The sequence below is a fragment of the Rhinolophus ferrumequinum genome, chromosome 12, assembly GCF_004115265.2.
Source record: "Rhinolophus ferrumequinum isolate MPI-CBG mRhiFer1 chromosome 12, mRhiFer1_v1.p, whole genome shotgun sequence".
Lineage (NCBI taxonomy): Eukaryota > Metazoa > Chordata > Mammalia > Chiroptera > Rhinolophidae > Rhinolophus > Rhinolophus ferrumequinum.
Window position 1 is genome coordinate 79104846 of NC_046295.1, and position 27579 is coordinate 79132424.

At 50.2% G+C, this 27579-nt stretch overlaps 1 protein-coding gene across 1 annotated transcript in view; it reads left to right on the forward strand.

Annotated features, from left to right (window-relative positions):
- Nucleotides 1–27579, forward strand: part of LAMC3 (laminin subunit gamma 3) — a 60042-nt gene that overhangs the window by 7449 nt on the left and 25014 nt on the right. Inside the window, exons 2-8 of the mRNA XM_033123745.1 lie at nucleotides 3565–3869; nucleotides 8051–8181; nucleotides 11046–11212; nucleotides 13413–13601; nucleotides 13678–13795; nucleotides 15602–15700; nucleotides 25327–25463. Of these exons, the coding sequence (XP_032979636.1) occupies nucleotides 3565–3869; nucleotides 8051–8181; nucleotides 11046–11212; nucleotides 13413–13601; nucleotides 13678–13795; nucleotides 15602–15700; nucleotides 25327–25463 (1146 nt within the window). The remainder of the gene's footprint in view (nucleotides 1–3564; nucleotides 3870–8050; nucleotides 8182–11045; nucleotides 11213–13412; nucleotides 13602–13677; nucleotides 13796–15601; nucleotides 15701–25326; nucleotides 25464–27579) is intronic.

A 27579-nucleotide genomic window follows, 5' to 3' on the forward strand; every position in this document is an offset into this window, starting at 1 on the left:
CCACTATGTGCCAAAGGCCGTGCTCAGCTCTAAGGATTCACAGCTCCTGTTCCAAGGGGGTCACGGACTAGTGGGAGAGATGGGCAGGTCTTTACAGAACAGGATTAGGAAGCTCAGGGTGGCTGGGGAGCCCAGCGACGCACCCAAGCTCATGGCTCCAAGGATGAGTAGCCATTAGCCAGGAAAGGTAGGAGAAGGACGCTCCACGTTGGGCTGATGCTGGGACGTGTGGTCAGTCCTCTAAACCAGTGGGATGAGCAGGGATGCCTGGGAACCAACCAGGTGAGGAGCAGAGGGAATAGCATTCCAGGCAGAGGGAACAACATATTGGGCGGTTGTGTGCTCCCAAGTAGTGTCACCTCCTGTTAACAGTTGGGGATGATGTTTTGGCCCAGTTTTCCTGCCAGGCACACACCTGTCTCAACATCACCCTGAAGCCTCATCGGCCTCTGGGGCTCACAAAGCTCTGGGTTGAGGTTGCATATTTCATTCCTGTTGCTGTTTAGATCTTTGGGAGGGTTCCTTCCGCAGCCTTTGGGTTCTCTGGCAGAAACCGTTTTTTCACAAAGTGGAGATTAAGTTGCTTTCTAGACTCTTCTAATTATTGTAACAAAAAGTTCCTGCTGCTGATGTGTCTGTGATGTTCCTATACCTTCTCTCACCTCCTGGCTTGGCAAGGAAGAGGAAAAGCAGCATGTGATGTGGTTTGTTGGCGTGAAATCCCAGTGACTGCCTTTTCCCCTTTGCGCTTCTAGCTGCCAGCTACGTTTTAAGTGGCTCCAAGCTCCCCTCCCGTGAGGCGTCTGGCTGTTAGATGTTTACGGAGGAGTCTGGCCTCCGTCATTTCGTGAGTACACATGGGGTAAGACCCTGCCTGGTTTCGAGGCTTGAAGCCTGCTCGGAACAGAAGCAGCCACCAGGCTGCCCCTGGACACTGACTTGTCAGCCACACGTGCTTTCTTTTGAGGGACTTGGGGGTTACAGTGCCAAGCTGTGCTGCAATGGAAATTTGCAAAACATCTTAAAACAGAACATCGAAAGGCGTTTGCTTTTTTTTAAAAAAAATTGTTTTTAAAAATGTGTTTTCTCCGATTTTTAAATTAGACCAAGCTTCACGAGAGAAAATTGGGGATACGCAGAACAATTAAAACGGGAAGACAAGTCTCTCAAAGTCCTCTGCCCCAGGGCAATCACGCTCATTTGTTTGATGTCTTCCTTTCCTGCCCATTCTTTAGGGATTTTAAACTATAATCTGATGATTTGGAATGTTAGAGCTTGTGTCTTTTTTTTTCATTCAACATTTGACTTAAGTTTCTCCCCTGTATCACAAAGTCATTGTCAGCTGTTTCAGTGGCTTCAATCATCCATGACTTTGTGATCTATAACTCATTGAACTCTGCTGGTTTCAATGTTTTCAATATTATAAAAAACACTTCGATGAACTTTTTCACACACTTAGGTTGCTTTCCATGTTTGAATTCCCAGAAATGGGATTCCTGTACCAAAGGCCAGGAATATTATTATGGCTCTTCATCCATGTCTCCAAACTGCATTCCCAAAAAGCTGATAGATACGTATATATTTTTTCCAAATTTTTCTTTTATTGAGGTAAAAATACACGTAACGTGAAATTTGCCATCTTAACCACATTTGGGCGTACAGTTCAGTGACCTTAGTACGTTTACACTTATTTCACTCAGCATCATGTTCTCAGGGTTCATCCATGTCGTAGCAGGTGTTAGAATTTCCTTCTTTTTAAGGCTGAATAATATTCCATGGTGTGGATGGACCACAGTTTGCTCTTCCCTCATCCGTGAGTGGATATCTGGGTTGCTTCCGCCTTTTGGCTATTACGAATGCTGCTGCTGTGAACACGGTTATGCAAATATCTCTACAAGATTCTGCTTTCAGTTCTCTTGGTTGCACACCCAGAAGTGGAACGGCTGTATTGTGTGGGAATTCTATTTTTATTTTTTTGAGGAATCACCAAACATTTTCAGAGCGAATGCACCATTTTACATTCCCGCCAACAATGCACAGGGTTCCAGTTTCTCCACATCCCGCAGTTTTCCCCCAGTCCACTCCACCCCCCAGCACTTGACAACCGCCAATGTAGTTTTTTGTCTCTATGGATTCAGGACATTTAATGTAAGGAATTGTACAGTATGCAATCTCTTATGATTTGTTTCTTTCATTTATCATATTTTCAAGGTTCACGCACGTCGTAGCATATATTAGTACAGAGAGACCCTGACTTTCGATGGTTCGACTTACGACTTTTCAACTTTACAATGGTACAAAAGCGGTACACATTCAGAGAAACCGTACTGGATTTTGCCCTTTTCTGGGCTGTTGGTAGGCAGTACGATACTCTCTCGTGATGCCGGGCAGGGCAGTGAGCGGGGCTCCCAGCTGGGCACGCGATCACAAGGGTGAATGACTGACGCTCTAGCGTGACTGTGTTGCCAGCGTCGTTGGATGTTGTGTTTGTGGTTTCGCATCGTGTCTACAAAACGCCCATCTGTGTCTCCTGCTTCTGGTGAGAAGAAGAGGAGGAGGAAGGCAATGACTTCTGAGATGAAACTGTAGGCGAATCTAAGTGCACTGGGCGTGTTAGGCCCAGCGAGGACGTGATGATCAGTAGGTTTGCTGTCGTAAAGGCACTTTTGACTTAATAATATTTTCAGTTTACCTGGATGAGTTTATCTGGATGGAACCACGGCATAAGTCGAAGAGCAGCTGTACTTCATTCCTTTTCATTGCCAAGTAATATTCCATTGTGTGATACGCTTGGGGGCGGGGGCTTCCAAGGTAACAGCGATCAGCTGTGGCCCAGGAATAGGCAAGGCGGGGTCCCCTGGCTGTGGCCACGAGGGATGTTTTGAGGTGGCTTTGCGAGAGTAATTTCTGTTGAGTAGCCTAAAGATACTGAATTATAAAGGACTGAAGGTTCACTTGGGAGATGAGGCTATTGGGTCAGCAGATAGACTTCTCTTGAGAAATTTGGATCAGAACAGATATTAGACGGAAGTGGGAGGAACAGAGGGGCCCAGGGAGGATGGGGTTAGGATCAGGGGGCTTGGAACAGGGCTGTCTCCAGACGCCAAGGGTTTGAAGTCACTGGGAGGGAACGAGGCCAAAGGCACAAGTGAAAGGATCCGCTTTGTTGGTATGTAGTCAAAGAAATAACTTTCTAACGGTAGAGCAGGCTTCTTCAGGATGTGGCAACATCCCATTACTGGAGATTTGGATCAGAAGATCCAAATTTGAGCAAAAAGAGATGGCTGCCTGTCAGGTGTGCTGCAATACAGATTCCTCTGCAGGGAACAAGTTGGCCTAGATAAGGGATGGCAAACACCTGGGAAGCGTGCAAACGACCTCTGCACCTAGGTGGTGCCCCGACAGGCATCACTAGTTGATCGTGTCACTCCCTGCACTGCGCTCCAGACCCTCTAACAATCCATCCAAGATAGTTTATGCAGCGCAGCCGTTCGGCTCTCCCTGGACCAGGATTCTGACTCTCTCTTCCCTTCTGTAAAATGGTCCCATGTCTTCCTGCTGCAGGGAAAGCTTACGAGATCACCTACGTGCGGCTGAAGTTCCATACCAGTCGCCCTGAGAGCTTTGCTATCTACAAGCGCAGCCGAGCTGGTGGCCCATGGGAGCCATACCAGTACTACAGTGCCTCCTGCCAGAAGACCTACGGCAGGCCGGAGGGCCTGTTCTTGCGCCCTGGCCAGGATGAGCGTGTGGCCTTTTGCACCTCTGAGTTCAGCGACATCTCCCCACTGAGCGGGGGCAACGTGGCCTTCTCCACCCTGGAGGGCCGTCCCAGCGCCTACAACTTCGAGGAGAGTCCTGTGCTGCAGGTCAGAGAGGAGCGGGGAAGGAGGAGGGGACTGGGCTGCCGGTGGGACACCAGGTCCAGGGGACCACAGGAAAATGTAAACTGACAGGACACGGGCCCCTACGAGATCCCATGGTTTTCAGATTTTAAACAACAGAAACTTTTGTTGGGTCTAAACCTTTTGTGGACTCCTGATAATGAAATAGGTGGAAGAGGGGCTGCTGAGTCAAACACAAGTGTCCCTTCCCTTTCTTCCTGTGTCACAGCCATGTGGCTCCCAGGAGCCACGCGACAATCACCACTTCACCTGACCCCTTCCTTATGTGGGTGGGGAAATGGAGGCCTGGAGTGGGGAAGGGATTTTCCAGGGGTTCCGCCATGTGTTGGTGGAAGGGCGCAAACTAGAACCCGAGTGTCCTGACTCATGACTGTTGCTTCTTCTGGAACCCCCGCTGCTGTGGGCCTCACTTCCTCCCTCTGTGAACCGAAAACGCTGCCTGTGTGTGTGTGTATGTGTGGTGGGGAGGGGGTGTCCAGGGGCTTTGACGAGGAAAAAATGGAAAACGGGAAAAAAAACATGAGTTTTGAAATCAGAGTCCTGGGTTCTATGCTGTAAGGCAACGAAATCCAGCAGAACTTTTTACAGTGATAGAAATCGTCTATAGGACACTTGAAAGGTAACTAGCACGACTGAGGAACTGAATTTTCAATTTTGTTTCTGTTTAATGAATTTTAATTTGAATAGCCACATGTGGCTGCCACGCTGGACAGTCAATTATAAAGTGGCCAACACAGCACTTGGCTCGTTCATGCTTTGAAGATAAGAGTCTCCAGGCGTGGTGGCTTGGTTGATGCGTCTGGGTCCTGGCTGGCCCTCTCGTCCACCCCCCTGTGTTCAGACAGGCCTCTGCCGAGAAGAACTGCCATCTCCTGCCCTCAAATGTTCACAGCATTTCCTTTGCCTGTCTGGGACCAGGAGGGGGCCCGGGCTAGAACCCTGTTTGTTTCCAGAGGGGACACTGAGGCCCACCCAGGGTGCCCAGCACAAGAAGACATGGAGTCCCTGGCCCACGGTCTCCGAGACCACCCTCAGGTTCAGTGATTTTCCTTGAAGGACTGACTCACAGAACTCAGAAAAGCTGCTGTGTTCACTGACATTTTGTTACCGTGAAAGGATACAGATGGGACCAGCAAAGAGAAGGGGCCGTGGAGCCTCCAGCTGTCCTCTCCCAGGGGAGTCCAGGGGCAGGACTTATTTCTCCCAGCACCCATGTGTGACAACACACACAGACTGTTGCCCACCTTGGTGTCCAGGGTGTATATCGGGGGTCAGCTGCGTAGACACGGCCTGCCGACTGACCTTGGTCTCCAGCCCTTCCAGGGGTCAGGCTGATACCATGTGGCCCAAGGACCCCCATCAATCACATGTGAGCGTAGACTATCTGGAGTGCCTCAGACCCCAGATGAACAAAGACACTCTTATCGAGCAGGATGTTCTCATGGCTTGGAGGTGACCTCAGGAGCGGGGGGCCAAAGCCAGACCTCTCTTTGGGCAAGGTTAATCCTTCCTGGCACAAAATCACAGTTCCAGGTGCCCAGGCCCTGCTCGTCCCATTAAACATGTTCACATGTGATGACTATGATTCTGTTTAAAATGACAATTTCTCCTCCTGAGGGCTCCAAGCTCTACAGATTAGAAAGGATCAGCCAAGGTCATTTAAAGACCAGCAGAAGGGCTGGGCCCTGCCCTGCCTGTGCCACCGTCACCTGGTATAGAGGCTTCAGCGGAGACCCTGGCAGTGTGGTTTCCCCTGGCTTGTTGCCTCGGACGTCCTGGACGTTGTCCCTGATGAGAAACAACTTTCTCAGAAATGCTGCCCAGGCAGAAGTCAAGGCCAGAGAAGGACAAAGAAAGCAAGGTCACCAAAGTCCCTGGGCCCTTCTTTCTCTCCTGTCCCTTCTGGGCACACCCGGAGTGGGGCTTTCTCTGAGGACATGGCACATTTTGGGGTGGGAGGTAACAAAGGATGTGTCTGTGCAGCTGCAAGGTCCCGGATCCCTCTGTCCCGACTGTGCAGCTGCAAGGTCCCGGATCCCTCTGTCCCAAGGGGCCACGGACTTCGGGGAGAGTCCGACCGGCCAGGTCAGAAGCAAGAAGCAGAGCTGAGTGGCCCTGAGCGGCTCCATCCTGGAGGGATGGCTGGAGCAGAATCCTGCTGCTCGGAGCCGAAGCTCCACCTCCTGCTTCCCCTTTGCGCTTCATTCTGGACCCTGAGGTCTGTCCAAAGTCAGGCCAGGGTCATTACAAGTGGCAAAGGGCTGTTGCTTGTGTGCATGGGGGCTCTGGTTTGCCCTAAAACGTCCCGTAAGGCATGAGGGTGAGCCCCACACAATTTGGGCTAAGGGAACAAATCCCACTGCTCTCTTCCACTGACCGTGCCATGTCTCCAAGAGATTTGGACACCTGTTTCTGTTGCTATTGTCTTTGCAGACCGAGGGAGCAAGTCATAGGCTGCAAAGCAGATGTAGGAACCCAGAGGAGGGTCATGCAGGTTGGAACCTGAGGCAGGTCGTTGCCCTCTGGGCCCCCTGGTATGATGAGAGCGTTGGGGTAGAGGTAGGCAGGTAGGCTGCCTAGTGGAGAAAGCTGGGACCCTAGGGTCAGACAGACCCGAGTCCCAGCTCTGCCGTGCACCAGCTGTTCGCCTTGGAGCAGAACACGTACCCTCTCAGAGCCTCAGTCTCCTCACCTGTGGAATGGGGTTAAGAACTGTACCTACTCATGAGGTTTTTGTGAGGACCTGAGCCCCAACCACACAGTGTCACCTCCTGCACCTTCTAGCTCGAACATCAACTGGTTTGAGTTCTCTAGGTGGCACTTGTTTGGAGAAAGCAAAGACTTATCTAGGGCCTTCAGCTGCGCCCTGCTGGGTTTCCCACTGTGGGCTTTCACTCCTTCTCTGCTGCTCCAGGGACCAGCAACGTCAGCATTACCCAGGCCCTGGTGAGCAATGCAGAGTCTCAGGCCCCACCCCAGACCTCTGAATCAGAAGCCGGAGTTTCACCAGATTTCAGAACACACACTGACATTTGAGAAGTGATTTGGGGAGTGATGGAGACCTGCAAAGTCAGCTGAGTGCTGAGGTCCTCACTGACGTTTTCTGGGGCTGGACCCCTCGCCCTCCCCCAGCGGAAGCATCCTCTGCTGAGGCCCTGGGTCCCCGGCAGCGGGCTCAGGAGTTGGCTGAGCTGGGGGTGGAGGTTGGGGGTGAGCAGCAGAGGCCCGCTGGCCTGAGTCATGCTGGGGCAAGGAGACAGACCTTGGCAGGAGTTCATCCTCTGTCCTGATGGGCCTCATTGCTAAACCAGGAGCGCCTGGGCTGAATTAAAATGCTAATTAAAATTCAGCCAGAACGACCTCTGATTAGAACAGCAAGCAGATGGAAATGTCAGCCTTCACATGGGTTCTTCCCATCTCTGCACCAGCTCTTCCAGGGGGAGGCGCTCATTCAGCTCTCAGCAAGTACTTCATCCAGGGCCTGCTGCGTGTGGGCGGAGCCCAGGGGCTGGGGATGCAGTGAGCACAAGGGACCCCCACGTCCCTGCTCTCAGGGGCGTATGTTCTGGTAGGACAAGCTTCACCTGGGACAGGTGGCTTGTCTGTAGGAGCCTGATCTTTAGCACGTGAAAAGCCTATACACCTAGGACCTTCCCCACACCAGGCCCAGCTGAGAGGGAGAAGGGCGCTGGGACTGCCCTCCCGGAGCTGACCTCTGGAAGGGAATGTAGGAGCCGCTGGGAGGAGTCAGGTGGGCTACACAACAGGGTCACCGCTGACCGAGCATGTGCCAGACCCCCATGCCCTGCTGCTGACACCGGCCGTCCTCCTGCAGACAGCCACGTGGGCTTGGCACTGTGCCTTGTCCCATTTCACAGATGGGGATGTGGAAGCTCCAGGACATTGAGCAGCATCCCCAGAGTTGCACAGCTAGTGAGTGGCCTGGCACCCAGGTTGGGGTGACCCCAAAGCACAGGCTCCTGATTTCTGCAGTGTCCTTGGAATTGATCTGAGCTTGGCCTGTCCCTGTGTCCCAGGCAACCCCCAGGGCAGCCAGCTGGGCCTTCGGCAGAGTGCGGTGGGAATAAATACCCAGGGACCTGCTGATGGCATCGCTTGCCCTTCCCTCTGTTCCACACCCCCAGGATTGGGTCACCAGCACCGAGTTGCTCATCTCCCTAGACCGGCTCAACACGTTTGGGGACGACATCTTCAAAGACCCCAGGGTGCTGCAGTCCTACTACTACGCGGTCTCTGACTTCTCTGTGGGTGGCAGGTAGGTGGAAGGCAGGGCGGCAGACACCAGGACCCAGGGCTGCCATGTGGGTGTCACCCCACATGGGTGGAGGGTGAAGAAGGCACTTGTGGTGCCCCAGGGAGAGAGAGGCAGCAGGATGCTGGTCCCACGGTCCCTGCATTCGCGGCCTGTCTGGCTGCTTCCCTCCTCCCAGCCAGACTCCCCCTACTTTTCCCGCACTGTTTGTGGAACGTACCAGACCTAGCGTGTTTAAACGACTGCCAGACTGGCCTTGCATGTGTTGTGCATGTAAAACTGGCCAATGGTGACCAAAGTTTTCAAAGCTGTCCTTTTCTCAGCATTCCTGATTTTATCAACGGTGAAGCCCATCAATCCCGTTCCTTTCCAGCTCTCCTAGTAAACTGGGGCCTGGCAGGTTTTCATGGGGACGGAAACATTTTTAATAAGGCTTTGCGGCATCTCGGTGCAGAACGAACAGCTCAGGCCACTGCTGAGCGCCAGGGCCAATGACCCGGAAGGGCCACCAAGGGAGCAGGTGCCACGCTCGGTCCCCTTTCTCATGTGGGTTGTTAGGCTGTGCCGTCTGGACACTGGTTCTGGCTCCACATTCTCTAGCTTGGGTCAGTGCATGCTGTAGTTTGTTTAAGCGTCTCCTCTCCCCAGGAAGCGGGGACCGTCGCCATCCCAGCCTGTCTCACGCGTAGCGCCCGGTACTGGGTGTGTGTAAGGCACACTGTGGAACCAGGGGAGGCACAAACGGTGTCTTCAACATAGACAGACTCTCATCAGGTTGTTTCTTGGAAAGGAGAGAGGAAGACAGATGTGTCCCTGGCCCAGGTTCGTGGGGGTGGCGGGCAGTAATCAGTTCAGTCTCTAGTAAACGTGGCTGCATGGGCCAGAATGGGATGGGCAGGAGGGCAGGGTGTGTGGAGCCCAGGGAGCCTGCGCCGTACCCGGGGACCTGCCAAGGCTGGAGGAGGGCAGCATTCCAGCATGTACGAGTCCTGGGACTGAGGATCTGGGATGAGGCCCTGGGGCTGGAATGGAGGGCGTGGAGCTGACGTGGAGAGGGCTAGAAGGTTGTCAGGGCCATGGATCCAGTTTATTTTTATCGCTCAATCAGTGGCGAACTGTTCAAGATTTGGCCGGGGTAGTAATAGGGTTGGGTTTTGAAAACGCCTCCACCCTCTGACATCCGCGTGGGGAAGGGTAAGAAGAGAGAGAAGCAGCTGGAGTGTTAGGTGGCAGCCACGGGAGGTGGTGGTAGGGTGGGGAGCAGTGTGTGGGTCTGAAAGCAATTTAGAGCAGGAAGTCAGCTTGCCATGGGAGTGATGAAACGGGGGGGTAGGAGGCAAGGGGCTTCCGTAATTCAGGGACGCTTGGGTTGCGTTCGGAGAGATGGAAAAGTCTGGGAAGTGACATGGAAGTGACACTGCCTGCACAGTGTGTCTGCACCATCCAGAGAAGGCTGAGGCTTGGGGGTGTCCATGAGGCCCCTCTGCTGCCCCCTCACCGTGCCACCTCCACACTGGATTCAGGTCACACCACCTAGGAGGAGGGGCTCTCACAGGGTGATGGATGGCTGGTCCAACGCCTGCTGACAGGGGGCTTCAGGCCAGAGAACATCTGGACCCCAGCTGCCAGAGCTGGGCCACCCTCGGGCCCGCAGCTGGCTGGGGGCAGGTGGCCCAGCAGCCTGTGTCCCACAATGGCCTATAGGAATTTCACACCTTCTCTTGGGGTCATAGGGAAGGGAGGTGTTTGCAGCACCCCCTGGGGACACAGGTGGTCCCTTGTCCCAAGACTGCCTGGTGTCCGCCTTACCCCTGCCAGAAATCTTGGGGTGTTACCTGCTTACCCTGGGCTCCCATGGAGGCCTGGCAAGGAAGTAGTATCCTGTGCCCTTCCGCAGCCCTGTGTCCCCCAAGTAGAGAAAGCACTGTGGGTGCTGGCAGTGGTCAGCGATTCTTCACTGCCCACTTAGGGCAGAGCATAGGGCACAGCTTCTGGGGAGCCACCAAGTGGCCCTAGAGAACTGTCCTGGAGCTCAGGGTCTTCGTGGAATAGGAGAGAACAGGGCTCAGATTCTAGCTCTGCCACTTAGCGTCCATCACTTCATGGCCTGCCCCTCAGTTTGCTCATCTGTGAAATGGGGATAATTACGGTCCCTCCTGCCACAGCAGTGGGACTCCAGTGAGATGTGAGCTAATTGGATTGGGGGCCGGCACAAAGGAAGGCTGGGAGCTGGAAGCTGTGGCATCCTCTCAGTGGCTCAGTTTGGCCGCTCGGGACAGCGGTGATGACCCCACAGGGTGGGGCTCAGCTGGGCATGGCCCCCAGGGCACCTCTTTGTTCCTTCCCGATTCTACCTGTCTCCTGACCCTGTGGGAGGTGGGACATGGGCCAGGGCTACCCTCCAAGGCACAGATGAGGGGACACGACATGATTTGGGGGCTGTGCTCTGTAAGGAGCAACACTTTCATCCCTTTAGACACAGGAAAAGAGAAGCGCATGAGGCGCCTCCCACCCGCTGCCCTGTGAGCTGGGAGACTGAGAAGATTTCTTCCGGGGTCCTTCTTGGCCCCTGGGCGGGGGCATCCTGCAGCGGTAGCTTCGTGAACTTTGCCATTACTAACTGGTACCCTTAGGCAACCTCTCTGTACCTCAATTCCTCCATCTGTTAAGTGGGGCTAGAGCCCAGAACAGCCTAGTGTGGTTGGTTCTGTTACTGCTGCCCAGGCACATAGTAGGTGTTCAATAGAGCTCCATAATTGAGCCACAGCATTAGGCTCACCCAGAGCAGGGGCTTCCTGGTGACTAACCCCTCCTCTGCCGGGGCCCACCCGGTTTCCAGACCCCCATCCCCCATGTTCTTTTCCCAGGTGCAAATGCAACGGGCACGCCAGCGAGTGTGGCCCCAATGAGACGGGCCAGCTGGTCTGCCGATGCCAACACAACACGACGGGCACGGACTGCGAACGCTGCCTGCCCTTCTTCCAGGACCGCCCGTGGGCCCGGGGCACAGCGGAGGCCGCCAATGAGTGTCTGCGTGAGTGTCCTGGGACTTTGGGGACCGGAGGCTGGCATGTAGGCCAGGAAACAAACTCCCTGAGACCTGGCAGTGGGGGCTGCTCCTGGGTGGGCCTGGTGGCAGCGTGGACTCTGAGCCCCTGTGCCGCTGCAGGGGTGAGGAGGAACTCAAGGGGGGCTGGAAGGAGGCATTTCATCCTCGGTCCTTCCCCTCACAAACAGCTCCCCCAAACCAAGCTCCCCACAGTAGAGGTGTCCTTGGTGGGAGGGCTAGGAAGGTCCCCTAACTTGTTCCTTTGTTTCAGCTGCGCCAACCACAGCTGCTAATGAAAGCCAGGCCACCCCAGGTCCTAGGGGGTGCTGGCCTGCCCACCCAGCTTCTCCCGCAGGTCCCCAGGCAGCCCTTTCATGTCCCAACCCCCATGTGATGTGGCTTTGACCACATGTTAGAGAGGACGGTGCCATTATACCTTCTCCAGGGACGTGGGGCTGCGCACAGTGGGTGGCAGGACCCCCGCCTTCCTCCCAGCCTGGCGTTCCGTCAGCCCCAGCTCTCCGCTCGCCCCAAGCCCTGCCTCCCCAGATAGTCATCCGGCTTGCTGCAGCCTCTCCGTGTACAGCTGGCGTCACCGGGGTCCGGCTGGCTGTGCTGCTGCTTGCGGGAGTGCCTTCATGTGCAGGGGCTCCTGACAGCGTGGCCTCGGGGCCCCCTGTCCTCTTGGGCTAGGGCCACTGGCAGCTAGAGCTGCAGCGGGGAGGGGACGGGCTGTTCTGTGGGACAGGGTGGTATCTACAGGAGCTGCCAAGGGCTGCCGTGACCCTGATGGATTCCTGCTGCCCTCGCTGGCCCGCCTCCACCAGGGAGTCCTCCCAGGGCCCAGGGAGCTGTGCTGCTTGGCTCACCCGTCTGAGCCTGGGGCTGTCCCCATGGAGGAGACACAAAGGCCAGACTGCTTCTCCTGCCACGTCCTCATCCCTGTGGTCACATCTCTGGAGTCCTCGTCACCAGCCTGGAAGCTGGGGCTTCACGCCTGACTCCTTGCCACTCCCAGCAGCCCCAGGGCCCTGACTTCAGCCTCGTCCCATCCCTCCGGCCCATCTGACTGTCTCCTGCTGCCCAGCCCGGCCCCCTCACCCCTCCTCTGGGCACTGAAGCCCCCTCTTCCCTGCTCTCCCAGCCTCCTGCCCTCCTTTACCTGCAGCCCTAGGCGCTTTCTAAAGTGCAAACATGACTACGTCCACCCCTTGCTTAACCCTCCTCAGCCCCCTTGCTCCAAGGTGTAGTCCATTGCCGGCAATGGATCAAGCTCTGCTGACCTCTTGACCTCACAGCTGCCCCTGCACCGCCCCCCTTGCCCTGTCACACTGCACAAGGTCCTCCCCCTCTTGCCTGCCCGTCACATGCCATGCCCACCCCCTGCACACACTGGGTGGGTCTTCTCTGGTCTTGCAGTTTGTCCTCTGCTCTCACCTCCTGCCTGGGACTCTCCCCTCTCTCTCCTCCCTTCCTTCACCGTCCAGCTCCTTCCTGCTTACCCCTCAGATGCACCTGTAACTTTGACTTCCCCCAGGAAGGCTCGTCCCACTCCCCCACCTGTAGGATCTCCCCCTTTCCGCTCCCAGAGCCTCCCTGACTCTCCCATCACAGCCCTCCACCTCCAGAACTTCCATCTGGCCTCCATCAAACATGGGCAACATGTGGGAACTGGGTTCAGACTTCACTGGGGTCAGATCCCCGCCTTGGGCTCATCACCAGAGTCAAGACAGAGCCAACCTTAGTATATAGGTTTTTAAAAATGAATTAATGGGTGAATGAAGGGTGACTTGTATTTGCCAGGCATCTGAGTGACCTCATGATCACTGGGCACCCCCAGATTCACACAATTACTATGCCTTAGAGGACCCACAGGAGATCCCGGAGTGAGCTTCCCCACACTGGCACTGGGGAAGGTGGCCAGTGTGTGATCCATGACTGAGTGGCTGTGCACCCCGGCTTACCTGGGAGGGGCCTGTGTTTTGGTGTATTTATTAATGGAGCCCCCTCTGCTCTTAGGATCAATTATTTGGGCTCCATATCCTTGATCACACTGGGCCTGAAGTCCATCCTCGACCTCCCTCGAGCTGCTTGCTCATTCAGCACAAGGAGGCTGACTGGCATGGACTCCGCTCCTACCACATGCCATGGTCGCTGACACACACCCCCTGCCTCCTGCCCACAGCTTGTAACTGCAGCGGCCACTCTGAGCAGTGCACGTTTGACCGGGAGCTCTTCCGCAGCACAGGCCACGGGGGGCGCTGCCTCCATTGCCGCGACCACACGGCCGGGCCGCACTGCCAGCACTGCCAGGAGAACTTCTATCGCTGGAACGTGTGGATGCCCTGCCAGCCCTGCGACTGCCACCCGGCAGGTGAGTGGGCCCCGCTGCCCCAGCCCCTCCCCATTCCCCGTTCCAGCTCCTGCTGCCCGTGCCCTTCCTCCCCCAGGCTCCCTGCACCTCCAGTGTGATGACTCGGGCACCTGCCGCTGCAAGACCACTGTGACGGGCTGGAAGTGTGACCACTGCCTGCCTGGGTTCCACTCGCTCAGCGAGGGAGGCTGCAGGTGAGGGTGGCGGGGATGGATGTGGACGGCCCGTAGGGGCTCATAGCAGTGGATTTGGACTGAATGACGGGGAAGCAGGAGGGACAGGATATTAGCTGTTCTTCCCTCCCTCCTTCCATCCCCCATTCCTTCATCCCTTTTTTTCTTCTTCTAGTCAGCATTTTCTTATTCTGCAGCTACCACACCCCCATCCTGAGCAAGGAGCAAGGACTAGAGACACCCACTCCCTGGAGAGGCAGACAGATGAGTATGAGCCAGTCGTGTGGAAGTGCGGTCGGCCTTGGGGGCCGAGGACAGGCTTCCTGGAAGAGGCACTGAGTTCTAGTGTGAGACTGATAGTGAGGGCTGAGGGAACAGGGGGAGGGAGGGACGCGTGCTCCAGGCAGTGGGGAACAGCACATGCAAAGGCTCCGAGGCAGGTGCAGTGAGCAGGGAGTGCAGGGCAGGAGGGTGTGCAGAGCAAGAGGGTGCAGTGAAGCCTTCCAGGCCCCAGGAGGAGCTGTGGGTAGACGTGAAGCAGGAGTGGGATGAGGTTGGACGCCGGGGCAGAGGCTGCAGCAGGAACAACTGGGTGACGTGGTGGCTTGTACTAGGTTTGGCCATGGAGAGGCAGGGCACCTGAGCCCCAGGGTTCTGGGCACCTGGACGAGGGAGGCCGGTCACAGTGAAGGGAGCGTGGTTGGGGGGGAAGCTGAGTCTGCAGCACTGGTGGGGCATCCAAGGGAAGAGAGACAGGCAGGGGCCTGCTGGGGTCTGAACCTCAGAAGACAAGATAGTAACCCACTTACCATCACTGGATTGAGAAAATACACAATGACCAAAAATCAACAACAACAAAAGCCATTATAAATTCAGAAGCACTTTTAAATGAACTTGGCCTTAGTTCAAGTCTCATATATTTGAAGGCGGTGGAAATGCATTGGGGGTGTGTGGGGAGTCTCAGATCCCACACAAAATACTCAGTGGTTCTGGCCACAAACCTGGCCATTAGGCGGTGACCTGGATGCTTCCCCAGGGTTTCTCTGGCCTCTGGGTCTTTGCACACGCCATTCCTCCCACCCTGGAGGGGTGAGGAATTCCTGTCTTCCCTAACCCCCCACCTGTCCCTGGCCTGTGTCTAGCAAACTCCTAACTCGTTCTTCAGTTCTCAACTAAGGTACCACTCCAGGAAGTCTTCCCTTCTACTTGTCTCCTTGTCCCCACTCCAAGCACTTCCTTGGCGCTGCCACAGCCTCTTGTACATCTATTAGAGTATAGCACCTACTAAAGTATAGCATCTACCTGTTTGCCTGCCCGTCCTCACTGGACTGTAGACTCTATGAGGGAAGGAACCATGTTTTGTCAGATGGTGGTGGGTGAATAGATGAATGGATGGATGAAAGAAAGGATGGGCGGATGGATGGATGGATGGATGGATGGATGGATGGATGGATGGAAAGAAAGAAAGATGGGTGGAAGGAAGGAAAGAAGGAAGGAAGGAAGGAAGGGTAGAAAGATGATGGGTGATGAGTGAATAAATGGATAGGTGGATGGAAGTTTGCACAGATGGGTGAGTGAGTGGGTGGGTGGATGGATGGATGGATGTGTGGTTAGATGAGTGGGTGTGTAGGCAGATGGATTGCTATTCAGGTGAGTGGATGGGTCACTTCCTTGGCAAGGTGGGGGGAGGCAGGCTTTTGAGTCAGCCTGCCTCCTGGTTCTCTCAGGAATGGGGATGGATAGAGAATTCTTTACAAGGAGGACAGGCTAGTCCCACTCTGGAGTTGCTCATTGGACACGTTTCCCCTTGTCCTGTCTCTTTGGCAGACCCTGCACCTGCAATCCTGCTGGCAGCCTGGGTACCTGTGACCCCTACAGTGGGCGCTGTCCCTGCAAAGAGAATGTGGAAGGCAGCCTGTGTGACAGGTAGGTGAGGTGGTATGATAATAACCCTCCTGGAAGTGACCTCAGGGCTTGTGGTGGTAGGAGGAGCAGGGGGCGTGGACTCAGACAGGCACTTCACCACCTGGCACCCTTCCTGTAGTGCTATGGATCTGCCATCCGGGAAGTTATCTAAAGGCTGTATGACACTGTTTATATTTTGACTCACCCACCATCACGGATGGTTCATAAGCCTTGAAAAGACATATTTTTTTCTAGCTTAGAATCCTGAAAAGAAAGAGCTGGCAAGGATAGGCGAGATCATCTAATCCAGGGAGAGCAAATACCTGTTATTCTTACCACAGCCTTCCCAGCTCACACCAGGGCAGACATTATGAATGAGCACAGCAATCTTTTTTTTAAATTTAATTTAATTTTATTTTATTGTTAGTTTCAGCTGTACAAAACAGCATGATTAGACATTTAAACTCAGCACGAAACGATAACCTCACCAAGTCTACTACCCATCTGACACTGTACATAGCTATTGCAGTACCGTTGGCTGTATGCCCTATGCTGTGCTATACGTCCCGTAACTATATGTATGTATATATGCATATGTATGCATAATTAGGGTTGACATTCAATATTAGTTTAAATCAGGTTCAGGTGTACAGAGTGGTGGTTAGGCATTTATATAATCTATGAAGGGGTCCCCCCCTTCCCCCGGTAAGTCCAGTACCCATCTGGCACCCTATATCGTCTTCGCAACATTATGGATTATATTCCCCACACTGTATTTCACATCCCTGTGATTATTTTGTGACTACCAATTTGTACTTTCTAATCCCTTCACTGTCTCACCCATCCCCCGACCCCCCGCCCATCTGGCAACCATCAGTTTTTTCTCTGTATGTGTGAGTCTATTTCTGTTTTGTTTGCTCGTTTATTCTGTTCTTTAGATTCCACATGTAAGTGAGATCATATGGTATTTCTCTTTCTCAGTCTGACTTATTTCAGTTAGCATCATATCCTCTAGGCCCACCCGTGTTGTTGCAAATGGTAAGATTTCATTCTTTTTTATGGCAGAATAATACTCCGTAGTATAAATGTACCACAGTGCGTTTTATCCAATTGTCTATTGATGGGCATTTCGGTTTCCATATCTTGGCCGTTGTGATAATGCAGCAGTAAACAGAGGGTGCCAAAAAAACATATACACATTTTAAAAAAGGAAAATTGTATTAAAATTGTAATAGTATATGTACTGATAACAAAAGATGAATACAAGTCACGTTGTATTCCCCACACTTCTCAGCGTCCACGTCATCAGCGTCCACACACTTCTGATGATGGCGAACTACTGCTTCAGCAACGTTGACCAAAGTGTCCACTTGAATACCCTTTTTTGGCACCCCTGGTATTTTTTTGAATTAGTGTTTTGGATTTCCTTGGATTAATACCCAGGTGTGGAATTGCTGGGTCATACAGTAGTTCTATTTTTAATTTTTTGAGGAGCCGCCGTACTGTTTTCCATAGTGGCTGCACCAATTTGCAATCCCGCCAAGAGTGCACAAGGGTTCCCCTTTTCTCCACACCCTCATCAGTACTTGTTGTTTGTTGATGACAGCCATTCTGACAGGTGTGAGGTGATGTCTTTGTGGTTTTTGTTTGCGTTTCTCTGATGATGAGTGACAATAAGCATCTTTTCATGTGTCTATGGGCCATCTGTATGTCCTCTTTGGAGAAATGTCTATTCAGGCCCTCTGCCCATTTTCTAATTGGGTTGTTTGGGGCTTTTTTTGGTGTTGAGTTGTATGAGTATTTTTTGTTTTTAATAAATTTTGGATATTAACCCCTTATCAGATGTATCATTGGTAAATATCTTCTCCCATTCAGTAGGATGTCTTTTTGTTTTGTTGCTGGTTTCCTTTGCTGTGAAAAAACTTTCAGTTTGATGTAGTCTTGTTTATTTTTTCTTTTGTTTCCCTTGCCTGAGGAGATATATCAGTAAAAATATTACCTGGGCTAATGTCTGAGAGTTTACTTCCTATATTTTCTTCTAAGAATTTTATGGTTTTGGGTTTTACATTTAAGTCTTTAATCCAGTTTGAGTTTATTCTTGTATATGGCGTACGAAGGTGGTCCAGTTTTATTATTTTGCATGTATCTTTCCAGTGTTCCCAGCACCATTTATTAAATAGACTGTCTTTACCCCAGTGTAAATTCTTGCTTCCTTTGTCATAGATTTGTTGACCATATAGGTATGGATTTATTTCTGGGCTCTCTGTTCCATTCCATTGATCTATGCGTCTGTTTTTATGCCAGTATCATGCTATTTTGATTACTATAGCATTTTAGTATTATTTGATGTCGGGTAGTGTGATATCTCCAGCTTCACCTTATTTCTCAGGATTGCCATGGCTATTCGTGGTCTCTTATGGTTCCATATAAAGTTTAGGATTATTTGTTTTAGTTCTGTGAAAAATGCCATTGGTATTTTGATACGGATTGCATTGAATCTATATATTACTTTGGGTAGTATGGACCTTTTAACTATATTAATTTTTCCTATCCATGAGTATGGTATATGTTTCAATTTATTTGTATCTTCTTCAATTTCTCTCTTCAATGTCTTATAAGTTTCTGAGTACAGGTCTTTTACCTCCTTGCTTACATTTATTCCTAAGTATTTCTTTTTATGCAATTGTAAATGGGATTGTTTGCTTAATTTCTCTTTCTAATAGTTTGTTATTGGTGTATAAAAATACAACTGATTTCTGAATATTACTTTTGTATCCTGCGACTTTGCTAAATTCAATTATCAGTTCTAATAGTTTTTTGGTGGAATCTTTGGTTCACTGCATGTCAGGGGTGTCTAAACTGCGGCCCGCAATCCATTTTTTATTGGCCCGCAGCAAATTCCAAAAATATATTTAGTGTACTTAAATAAACCAGGTGAGGCAATACGTACTTCACCTCGAGTGAGTGGCCCGGCTGTGTGTGTATTTTACCGCGTATGGCCCTTGGTGAAAAACGTTGAAAAAAGTTTGGACACCCCTGCTGTATGTAGTATCATGTCATCTGCATTTGATGTAGTCTTATTTGTTTATTTTTTCTTCTGCTTCCCTTGCCTGAGGAGGTATATCAGTAAAAATATTACCTGGGGTAATGTCTGAGAGTTTACTTCCTGTATTTTCTTCTAGGAGTGTCATTTTCTTCTAATGACAATTTTACTATTTCCTCTCCCATTTGGAAGCCTTTTATTTCTGTTTTTGTCTGATCGCTGTGGCTAGAACTTCCAGTACCAAGCTGAATAAAAGTGGTGAAAGTGGGCAACCTTGTCTTGTTCCTGAGCTTCTGGGGAATGCTTTTAGCTTTTCCCCATTGAGTATGATGTTTGCTGTGAGTTTGTCGTATATGGCCTTTATTATGTTGAGATATGCTCCCTCTATTCCCCCTTTGCTGAGAGTTTTTATCATAAATGGATGCTGGGTTTTGTCAAATGCTTTTTCTGCATTTATTGATACAACCATATGATTTTTATTTTTCATTTTGTTTATGTGGTGTATCACATTGATTGATTTATGGATATTGAACCAACATTGCATACCAGGAGTGAATTCCACCAGGATTGTGGTGTATGATCTTTTTAATATATTGCTGAATTTGGTTTGCTATTATTTGGTTGAGGATTTTTGCATCCATGTTTATTAGGGATATCGGCATATAGTTTTCTGTTTTTGTTATGTTTTTATCTGGTTTTGGAATCAGGGTAATGTTGGCCTCATAAAATAAGCTTGGGAGCCTTCCCTCTTTCTGGACTTTTTGGAATAGTTTGAGGAGAATAGGTGTTAATTCTTTTTTGAATGTTTGGTAAAATTTACCTGTGGAGCCATCGGGTCCAGGGCTTCTGTTTGTTGGGAGCTTTTTGATTCAGTTTTGTTGGTAGTAATTGGTCTGTTCAGATTTTCTTTTTCTTCTTCTTCTTTTTTTTTTTTTTTAAAGATTTTATTGGGAAAGGGGAACAGGACTTTATTGGGGAACAGTGTGTACTTCCAGGCCTTTTTTCCAAGTCAAGTTGTTGTCCTTTCAGTCTTAGTTGTGGAGGGTGCCGTTCAGCTTCAAGTTGTTGTCCTTTTAGTCTTAGTTGTGGAGGGCGCAGCTCAGCCCCAGATCCAGTTGCCGTTTCTAATTGCAGGGGGCAAAGCCCACCATCCCTTGCGGGAGTCGAACCGGCAACCTTGTGGTTGAGAGTCCACTGGCCCATGTGGGAATTGAAGCCTTTGGAGTTAGGAGCATGGAGCTCTAATCGTCTGAGCAACCAGGCCGGCCCTCTTTTTCTTCTTGATTCAGCCTTGGAAGATTGTATGCTGTTAGGAATTTATCCATTTCTTCCAGATTGTCCAATTTGTTGGCATATAGTTGTTTATCGTATTTTCTTAAAATGTTTTGTGTTTCTGTAATGTTGGTTGTCATTTCTCCTCTTTCATCTCTGATTTTATTTATTTGGGTCCTCTCTCTTTTTTTCTTGATGAGTCTGATGAAAGGTTTGTCAATTTTGTTTATCTTTTAAAAAAATACTCTTGGTTTCATTGATCTTCTGTATTTTTTATTTTTTTTTAGTCTCTATTTCATTTATTTCTGCTTTGATCTTTATTATTCCCTTCCTTGTACTCACTTTGGGCTTTGTTTGCTGTTCTTTTTCCAGTTCCCTTACGTGTAAAGATAGACTGTTGATTTGAGATTTTTCTTGTTTCTTTAGATGTATCTGCATTGCTATGAATTTCCCTCTTAGGCATGCTTTCCCTGTGTCCCGTCGATTTGGGTTCATTGTGTTTTCATTTTCATTGTGATTTCATTAAATGAAATCAAGGTGTCTTTTGATTTCTTCCTTGAGCTCATTGTGGACCCACTCATTATTTAGTAGCATATTATTTAGTCTCCATGTGTTTGTGTGTGTTTTAGTTTTTTTTCTTGTAACTGACTTCTAATTTCATATCACTGTGGTCAGAGAAGATGCTTGATATGATTTCAGTCTTCTTAAATTTATCGAGACTTGTTTTGTGGCCTAACGTGTGGTCTATCTTGGAAAATGTTCCATGTGCACTTGAAAAGAATGTATATACTGTTGCTTTGGGGTAAAATGCTCTAAAAATATCAATTAAATCTATCTGGTCTAGTGTGTCATTTAAGACTGCTGTTTCTGTGTCGATTTTCTGTCTGGAAGATCTGCCCCTTGGGTGTCAGTGGGGTGTTAAGGTCCCCTACTATGATTGTGTTACTGTCTATCTCAGCCTTCATGTTGGTCAATATTTATTTTTATATATTTAGGTGCTCCTATGTTGGGTGCGTAGATGTTTACTAGGGTTATGTCTTCTTGTTGGACATATTAACGTCCTTCTTTGTCTCTTATTATAGTCTTCATTTTAAAGTCTATTTTGTCTGATATAAATATTACTACCCCCCCTTTTTTCTCTTTCCCATTTGTGTAAAATACGCGTATCTTTTTCCATCCCTTTACTTTCCGTCTGTGTCTTTCGATCTGAAGTGGGTCTCCTGTAGGCAGCATATTCATGGTTCTTGTCTTCTTATCCAGTCAGCCACCCTGTGTCTTTTGATTGGAGCATTTAATCCATTTACATTTAAAGTGATTATTGATAGGTAGATAGATATTGCCATTTTATTATTCATATTTATTATCTTCATTGGTTTGTTTGTTTTCTCCTTTCTTCTGCTTAAAGAAGTCCTTTTAACATTTTTTGTAATACTGGTTTGGTAGTAATGAATTTTTTTTATCTTTTTCTTGTCTGGGAAGCTCTTTATCTCTCCTTCAGTTTTAAATGATAGCCTTGCTGGGTAGAGTAGTCTTGGTTGTAGGCCCTTGTTTTTCATCACTTTGAATATTTTCTGTCACTCCCTTCTGGCCTGCAATTTTCTGTTGAGAAATCAGCTGACAGTCTTATGGGAGCTCCCTTGTAAGTTATCTTTCTCTTGCTGCTTTTAGGATTCTCTCTGTCTTTAACCTTTGCCATTTTAATTATAGTGTGTCTTGGTGTTGGCCTGTTTGGGTTAATCTTGTTTGGGACTCTCTGGGCTTCCTGGGTTTTTGTGTCTATTTCCTTTGCCAGGTTAGGAAAGTTTTCAGTCATTATTTATTCAAATAAGTTCTCAATCTCTTACTTTCTCTCTTCTCCGTCTAGTACCCCTATGATGCGAATGTTGTTACACTTGATGGTATACCACAGGTCCCTTAAACTATCTTCATTGTTTTTCATTCTTTTTGCTATTGTTGTTGTTGTTTCAATTGGGTGTTTTTTGCTACCTTGTCTTCTAAGTTGCTGATTTGATCCTCTGCTTCATCTAATCTGCTGTTGATTCCTTCTAGTGTATTCTTCATTTCAGTTATTGTATTCTTTATTTCTGCCTGGTTCTTTTTTATGGTTTCTGTGTCCTTCTTTATGCTTGCTATCTCTTTGTTGAAATTCTCACTAAGTTCCTTAAGCATTCTTATAGTCAATGTTTTAAACTCTGTCTCTGGTAGGTTGGTTGCCTCCATTTCATTTAGTACTATTTCTGGCGGTTTCTCCTGTTCTTTTATTTGGGACATGTTTCTTTGTTTCCTCATTTTGGCTGCTGCTCTGTGCTTGCTTCTATGTATTAGGCAGATCCCCTATGTCTCTCAGTCTTTGCCGGGTGCCCTTATGTAGTATGTGTCCTGTGTGATCCAATGGCACAGTCTCCCTGATCTCCTGTGCGTGTGTTCCAGGAGTGTCCTTTGAGTGTGTTGTGTGTGTTCTCCTGTTGTAGTTGAGCCTTGATTGCATTTGGCACATTAGTGGGTGTGGTTGACTCCTAGGCTGACTAACTGTGAGGACTGGCTGCACCCACAGTGTATCAGCTGCTGTGTGGGGGCTGACCCCTCAGAGGAGCCTTTACCTCTGCAAGCCTTTTATGTCTGTTGAGACCCCCACTTTGGGTGTTCTGCTTGTGGGGCTAACCAGGTAGAGCTCTAGTGTGGTCTGAAGCTGGCCTCTGGGTGTGTTGTTTCTGGTGTCTTTTGGGAGGGGCTCCCATGTAGGCTAATTTCAGCCTTGCCTGTTACCAGCCTGCAGCTACCTGGTAGGAGCCACAGAGCTATATGTGGTTGGCTGCTGCCTGTGCTGGACCTGGAGGCATGTGTGGGTGGCCTCGCTATGAGCCGAGGCTGGCGCCACCAGAACACAGCAGTTTTTATCATGAGCCCTGTTGTAACCTCCGAATCCTTCTCTACGTCCTGCTCCAAGAAGCTCCTATCAGTTGAGCCAACATTCAAACCTATTTGATATCCTTACCATCCTATCATGGTAAAAGTGGAACCTCTAAAGCTCAACGAGGCAGAAGGACTTTCCCAAAGCCAGTCCTTAATCTTCCTCCTTCATATGTTTGGGGTAATCCCTAGCCCAGCAGTGGGGCTAGCAAGTCATTGTAGGTTTACCTCCTTGGGCATGCACCGTCTCCTCTTCCTGGCTTTGTCTCTGACTTTTGCAGCCAGGGTAGGGTCTGCCTGGGACTCTGATTCTCTGGCCATGGGCCCTGTGTGTAAAGTACCCGACACAGCATTATACTGTAGACTGTCTCCTCTTGGCAGTTTCCGCTGGGCCTGTACTGGTTCAGGAAGATGCTGGTGTCAAAGCTGCATGGCTGGCCCTGGCCTTGACTCTCACCATGGCCAGCCCCAGACCGCCCCCACACCTTGTCCACATGTGGCCAGTGGGCCCTGGGATGGGAGGTGGATTCCCTGCTCTGTCTTCCTCCCCCTGAAACTCCTCAAGTGAAGAGGCAGAGTGGAGTCTGGGAACCAGATCCTACCTGGTTCTCCCACGGCTTGGCCCCACTGCCTCGTACCTTGAGCTGGTCCTCCCTCCAAGCCTCAATCTGCCCATTTGTGAAATGGGAGGGCCTGATGAGATGTGTTCATTGGAGCCTGCCAGGCATTGGGTTATCAGCAGTTTCTTATGAACCCAATTCTTCTATCTGGGAGGCTCAAATGGAGCCCCCCGGGGTGAAAACCAGGAATCTGTATTTGTTAAACGCCTCCCCAGGGCTCTTTGGAGAAATGGCTGATTCGAGGGCTGGGGTGGGGAAAATGCAGGATGAGCCTGGAGTGTCTTTAGTGCCAAAAAGCAGGAAGTGCTTAAAAACAAAAACAGACTGAAAAAGAAAAAAAAACGAAAACAAAAACCTTCAAATCAGGATGGGGCCCTGTGTCAAGAGGACACAAGAGCCAACCTAAAAGAGCTCCCAGAGCTGGAACAATTTGAACAACAAAATAAATAACGATAGTATTGGATTGTAACCCAAAGAATAAAATAAATATCCGCAAGTCCACACTGATATAAATAGATGAGTGAATAAATAAATACATGGAGATGAAGGGACAAATCTTCCTTGCAGAAGCATTCCAAATTATAAATGTAGAAGGAATGAGGGAAATAGAAAATCACTATTAAATACCAGTAACGGGCAGGAGCCGCTGATGAAATTAGCGCGCTGCATTTAGTGACTTGCTTCTGACGATGAGAATACGGCAGTCCTGCAGTGGAGAACCCTGGCAGGTGGTGAAGGGTAAGTGATGTCACATGGGTATCATTTACCCTGATGTGTTATAACGAAAAGGACACTTCACCTCTATTTCTTCCCAAAACCCATAGCCTCAGTCTCATCATGAGAAAAACATCAGACAAACCCAAATTGAGGGACGTTCTACAAAATACACCTGACCAGTACTCTTCAAAAGTGTCAAGGTTAGGGGGCCGGCCCAGTGGCTCAGGTGGTTGGAGCGCCGTGCTCCTAATGCTGAGGTCTCAGGTTCAATTCCCACATGGGCCAGTGAGCTGCGCCCTCCGTAGCTAAGACTGTAAACAACCTCCATAGCTAAGATTGTAAACAACGGCTCTCCCTGGAGCTCGGCTACCGTGAACTGCTGTGGGAGGTCGGCGTGGGCTGTGTGCTGCCAGGAGCGGCCAGTGGCCAGCATGAGTGGCTGGCAGCGAGCGTGGGCTGCTGTGTGCTGCCATGAGTGGCTGGCAGCCGGCTAGAGCTGCCGTGAGCATGAGCTGCTGTGAGCGGCCGACCGAGGACGAGCAACCGACTGCCTCAGCTGGGGGAAGCGTAAGGCTCATAAATACCAGCATGGGCCAGGGCACTGTGTCCTACACAACCAGACTGAGAAACAACGGCTTGAACCGGAGTGTGGGGCAGCGGGGGCGGGACGTGGAAGAAGAGGGGGAAAAAAAGTGTCAAGGTCTTGAAAGACAAGGAAAGACTAAGAAGGTGTTACAGATTGGGGAGATTAAGGACACAACTAAATGCAATGCTGTGTCCTGGTTGGAACGCTGGAGCCGAAAACAGACAGTAGTGAGAAGGGGGTGGGGGTGTGTGAAATCCTAGTGAAGTGTGCAGTTTAGTAATGTTAACCAAGGTGAATTTCTTGGTTTCGATCAATGTACTGCGGTAACATCAGGTGTTAATAGGGAAAGCTGGGTGAAGAGGCCATGGGACTGTACGAGCTTTGCAACTCCCCTGTACATTTTTTTTTTTTAAGTTTCCCCAGTGATTCTGGATTCACATTAGTCCAGCTGGGCTCCCCTGTTCATTTGGCCCGTGGGCCTGTCCTGCCTCTTTTTCAGATGTCGCCCGGGGACTTTTAACTTGCAGCCCCACAGCCCGGCTGGCTGCACCAGCTGCTTCTGCTATGGCCACTCCAAGGTGTGTGCAGCCGCTGCCCGGTTCCGGGTGTACCATATCCTCTCGGACTTCCGCCAGGGTAAGAAGAGCCCTCGCAGTCACCTCTGTGGGGTCTGCTCACAGCCCGGTGGGGCAGGCCGTCCTGCTTTGGGAGACCCTGCAATGGTGGTGTGGGTGGGGGTGAGAAGGAGGGGCAGCCTCAGGCCCCCGCGGAGTCATCCCCCACAGGCCCCCACGGCCCGCCCTGCAGGATGTGTCCCTCTGTGCCCTTCAGTGCTCCGAGTACCTGTCTGCACCCTTGGCTCCCTCCCCGGCTCTGCCTTTTCCTCGGCTTCCAGCAGCCTTTACATTTGTGGGCGGGGTTGGGAGCTGGGTATGCAACAGCCTTTGTGTCCTGCGGGGAATTTCTAGTTACTCAAGATCAAGATTGGCCTCCCTTGGAGTATCCTAGTGCTGAGGATTCAGGCTCAGTCCCCTGGTCTCCATTTATTGAGCATCTTCTGTATTCCAAGCACTGTGCTCTTTTCATGCAGGGAAGCTCACGGTGTCCCTAGCAAGTTATTGCTTTCATTCCCATTTTATAGAGTCAGCTGAGGCCCAGAAAAGGTAGGTCACATAACTGAGTCGTTGGCACCACGGTCTGTCAGCTCCTGAGTTCTGCTCTAAACCACTGTGCCAGCCTTTTCTCCGGGTCCAGGATCCAGGGATGCCATGGTACCCTGGGTCCCAACTTCAGGTGGCAGAGGTGCATCTTTGGAGCAGGATTCTGGTGGAACGCTGAACCCTGCATTAAATCCCAGCCTGTGCGGACCCTGGCTGTGCCCCACAGGGTCCCGCCACCCCACATCACCCCCAGGGAGGAGCTTATTGTCAGCCAGGGATGGAACCTCAGGCTCCGGCCAGACGCAGGGACAGTGCGCCCTCTGCTGGGCGCCGCGCAGAAAGCAGGACCGAGAGAGGCTTGGAGTGGGAAAGCGTGGTGTTCACTTAGCCCAGGAGTCTAGAATGAACGTTAGCGTCATTCTATAGATCCTAAGAACAGTGTCATGATCTGTTCTCACTCGGAGACAGGCCCTGGGTTCATCTCATGTTATTTCACATCATCCTCGGCCAGCAGTTCTCAAACGTTTTGGTCTCTGGATTCCTTTTCGTTCTTGAAAATTCTTGAGGCCTTCAAAGCACTTTTGTTTATGTGCGTTGTTTATATGGTTATTTTCTGTGTATTAATTTACATGGATTAATTTCTATGTATTAGAAAGTAAAACAGTAATTTGAAAATATCTATGTATTAATTCATTTAAAAGCAATTACAGTAAACTTGTAATAAAAAATAGTATCCATCTGGGAAAAATAACTGTTTCTAAATGGCAAAAAAATAAATAAATTATGAGAAGACTGCTCCTCATTTTACATGTTTGCACATCTCCTTAAGGCCTGGCTTCATAGAAGTCAGCTGATTCTCACCACGGCTTCTGCCATTTAGTCTGTTGTGCTATCTCACACATCTTGTAGCTTCTGGAAAACTCCACCGTATGCTTGTGAGAGAGACAGAATGAAAAATGTGAATAACAGCTTAGTGTTACTTACTATTAAGAAGACAGTTTGACCTCAAAGAGTCTCAAGGATCACCCAGAGTATTCAGACTGACTTTGAGAACTGCTCCTGGGATCAAAAGTAGTTCACTGCCCCCAATTTGTAGATAAGGAACCAGCTTCAGAGAGGTTAAGTAACTTACCCAGGGTCACACAGCCAGTGATGGGGAGAACCTAGCCTGGCACCAAGGAGCTCTGGCTCTCCCCTTTCTGACCTCTTTTCCTTTCTTCATTCCTCCCTCTGCACCCCTTGGGTGCCTCAGGTTTTTGGCCTCCACCCCTTCCCTCAGCTGTCCCCTTCAGGCCACTTGTTCTATTCTAGACTGTGCTTGGTGTACTGCCGTTCCCTAGCGCGAATGTGGACTGAACTGGGACTGGGGACCAGAAGCCTGGGTTCCTATCCTGGGTTGACCGCTTCCTAACCAGGTGGCCTCCCTGTGTGCAGTGGGGCTAATGACACATGCCCTCCAAGGTCAGGGGCAGTGCGGTCATAGATGAGGACGTTCTTTGAAGTCCAGTATTGTTAGAAATGGCCCCGATGTCCCAATGCCCCACATTGGGGTCTTAAGGCTGTGTCCTCATGCTGTGCCTGAAACCCACTGA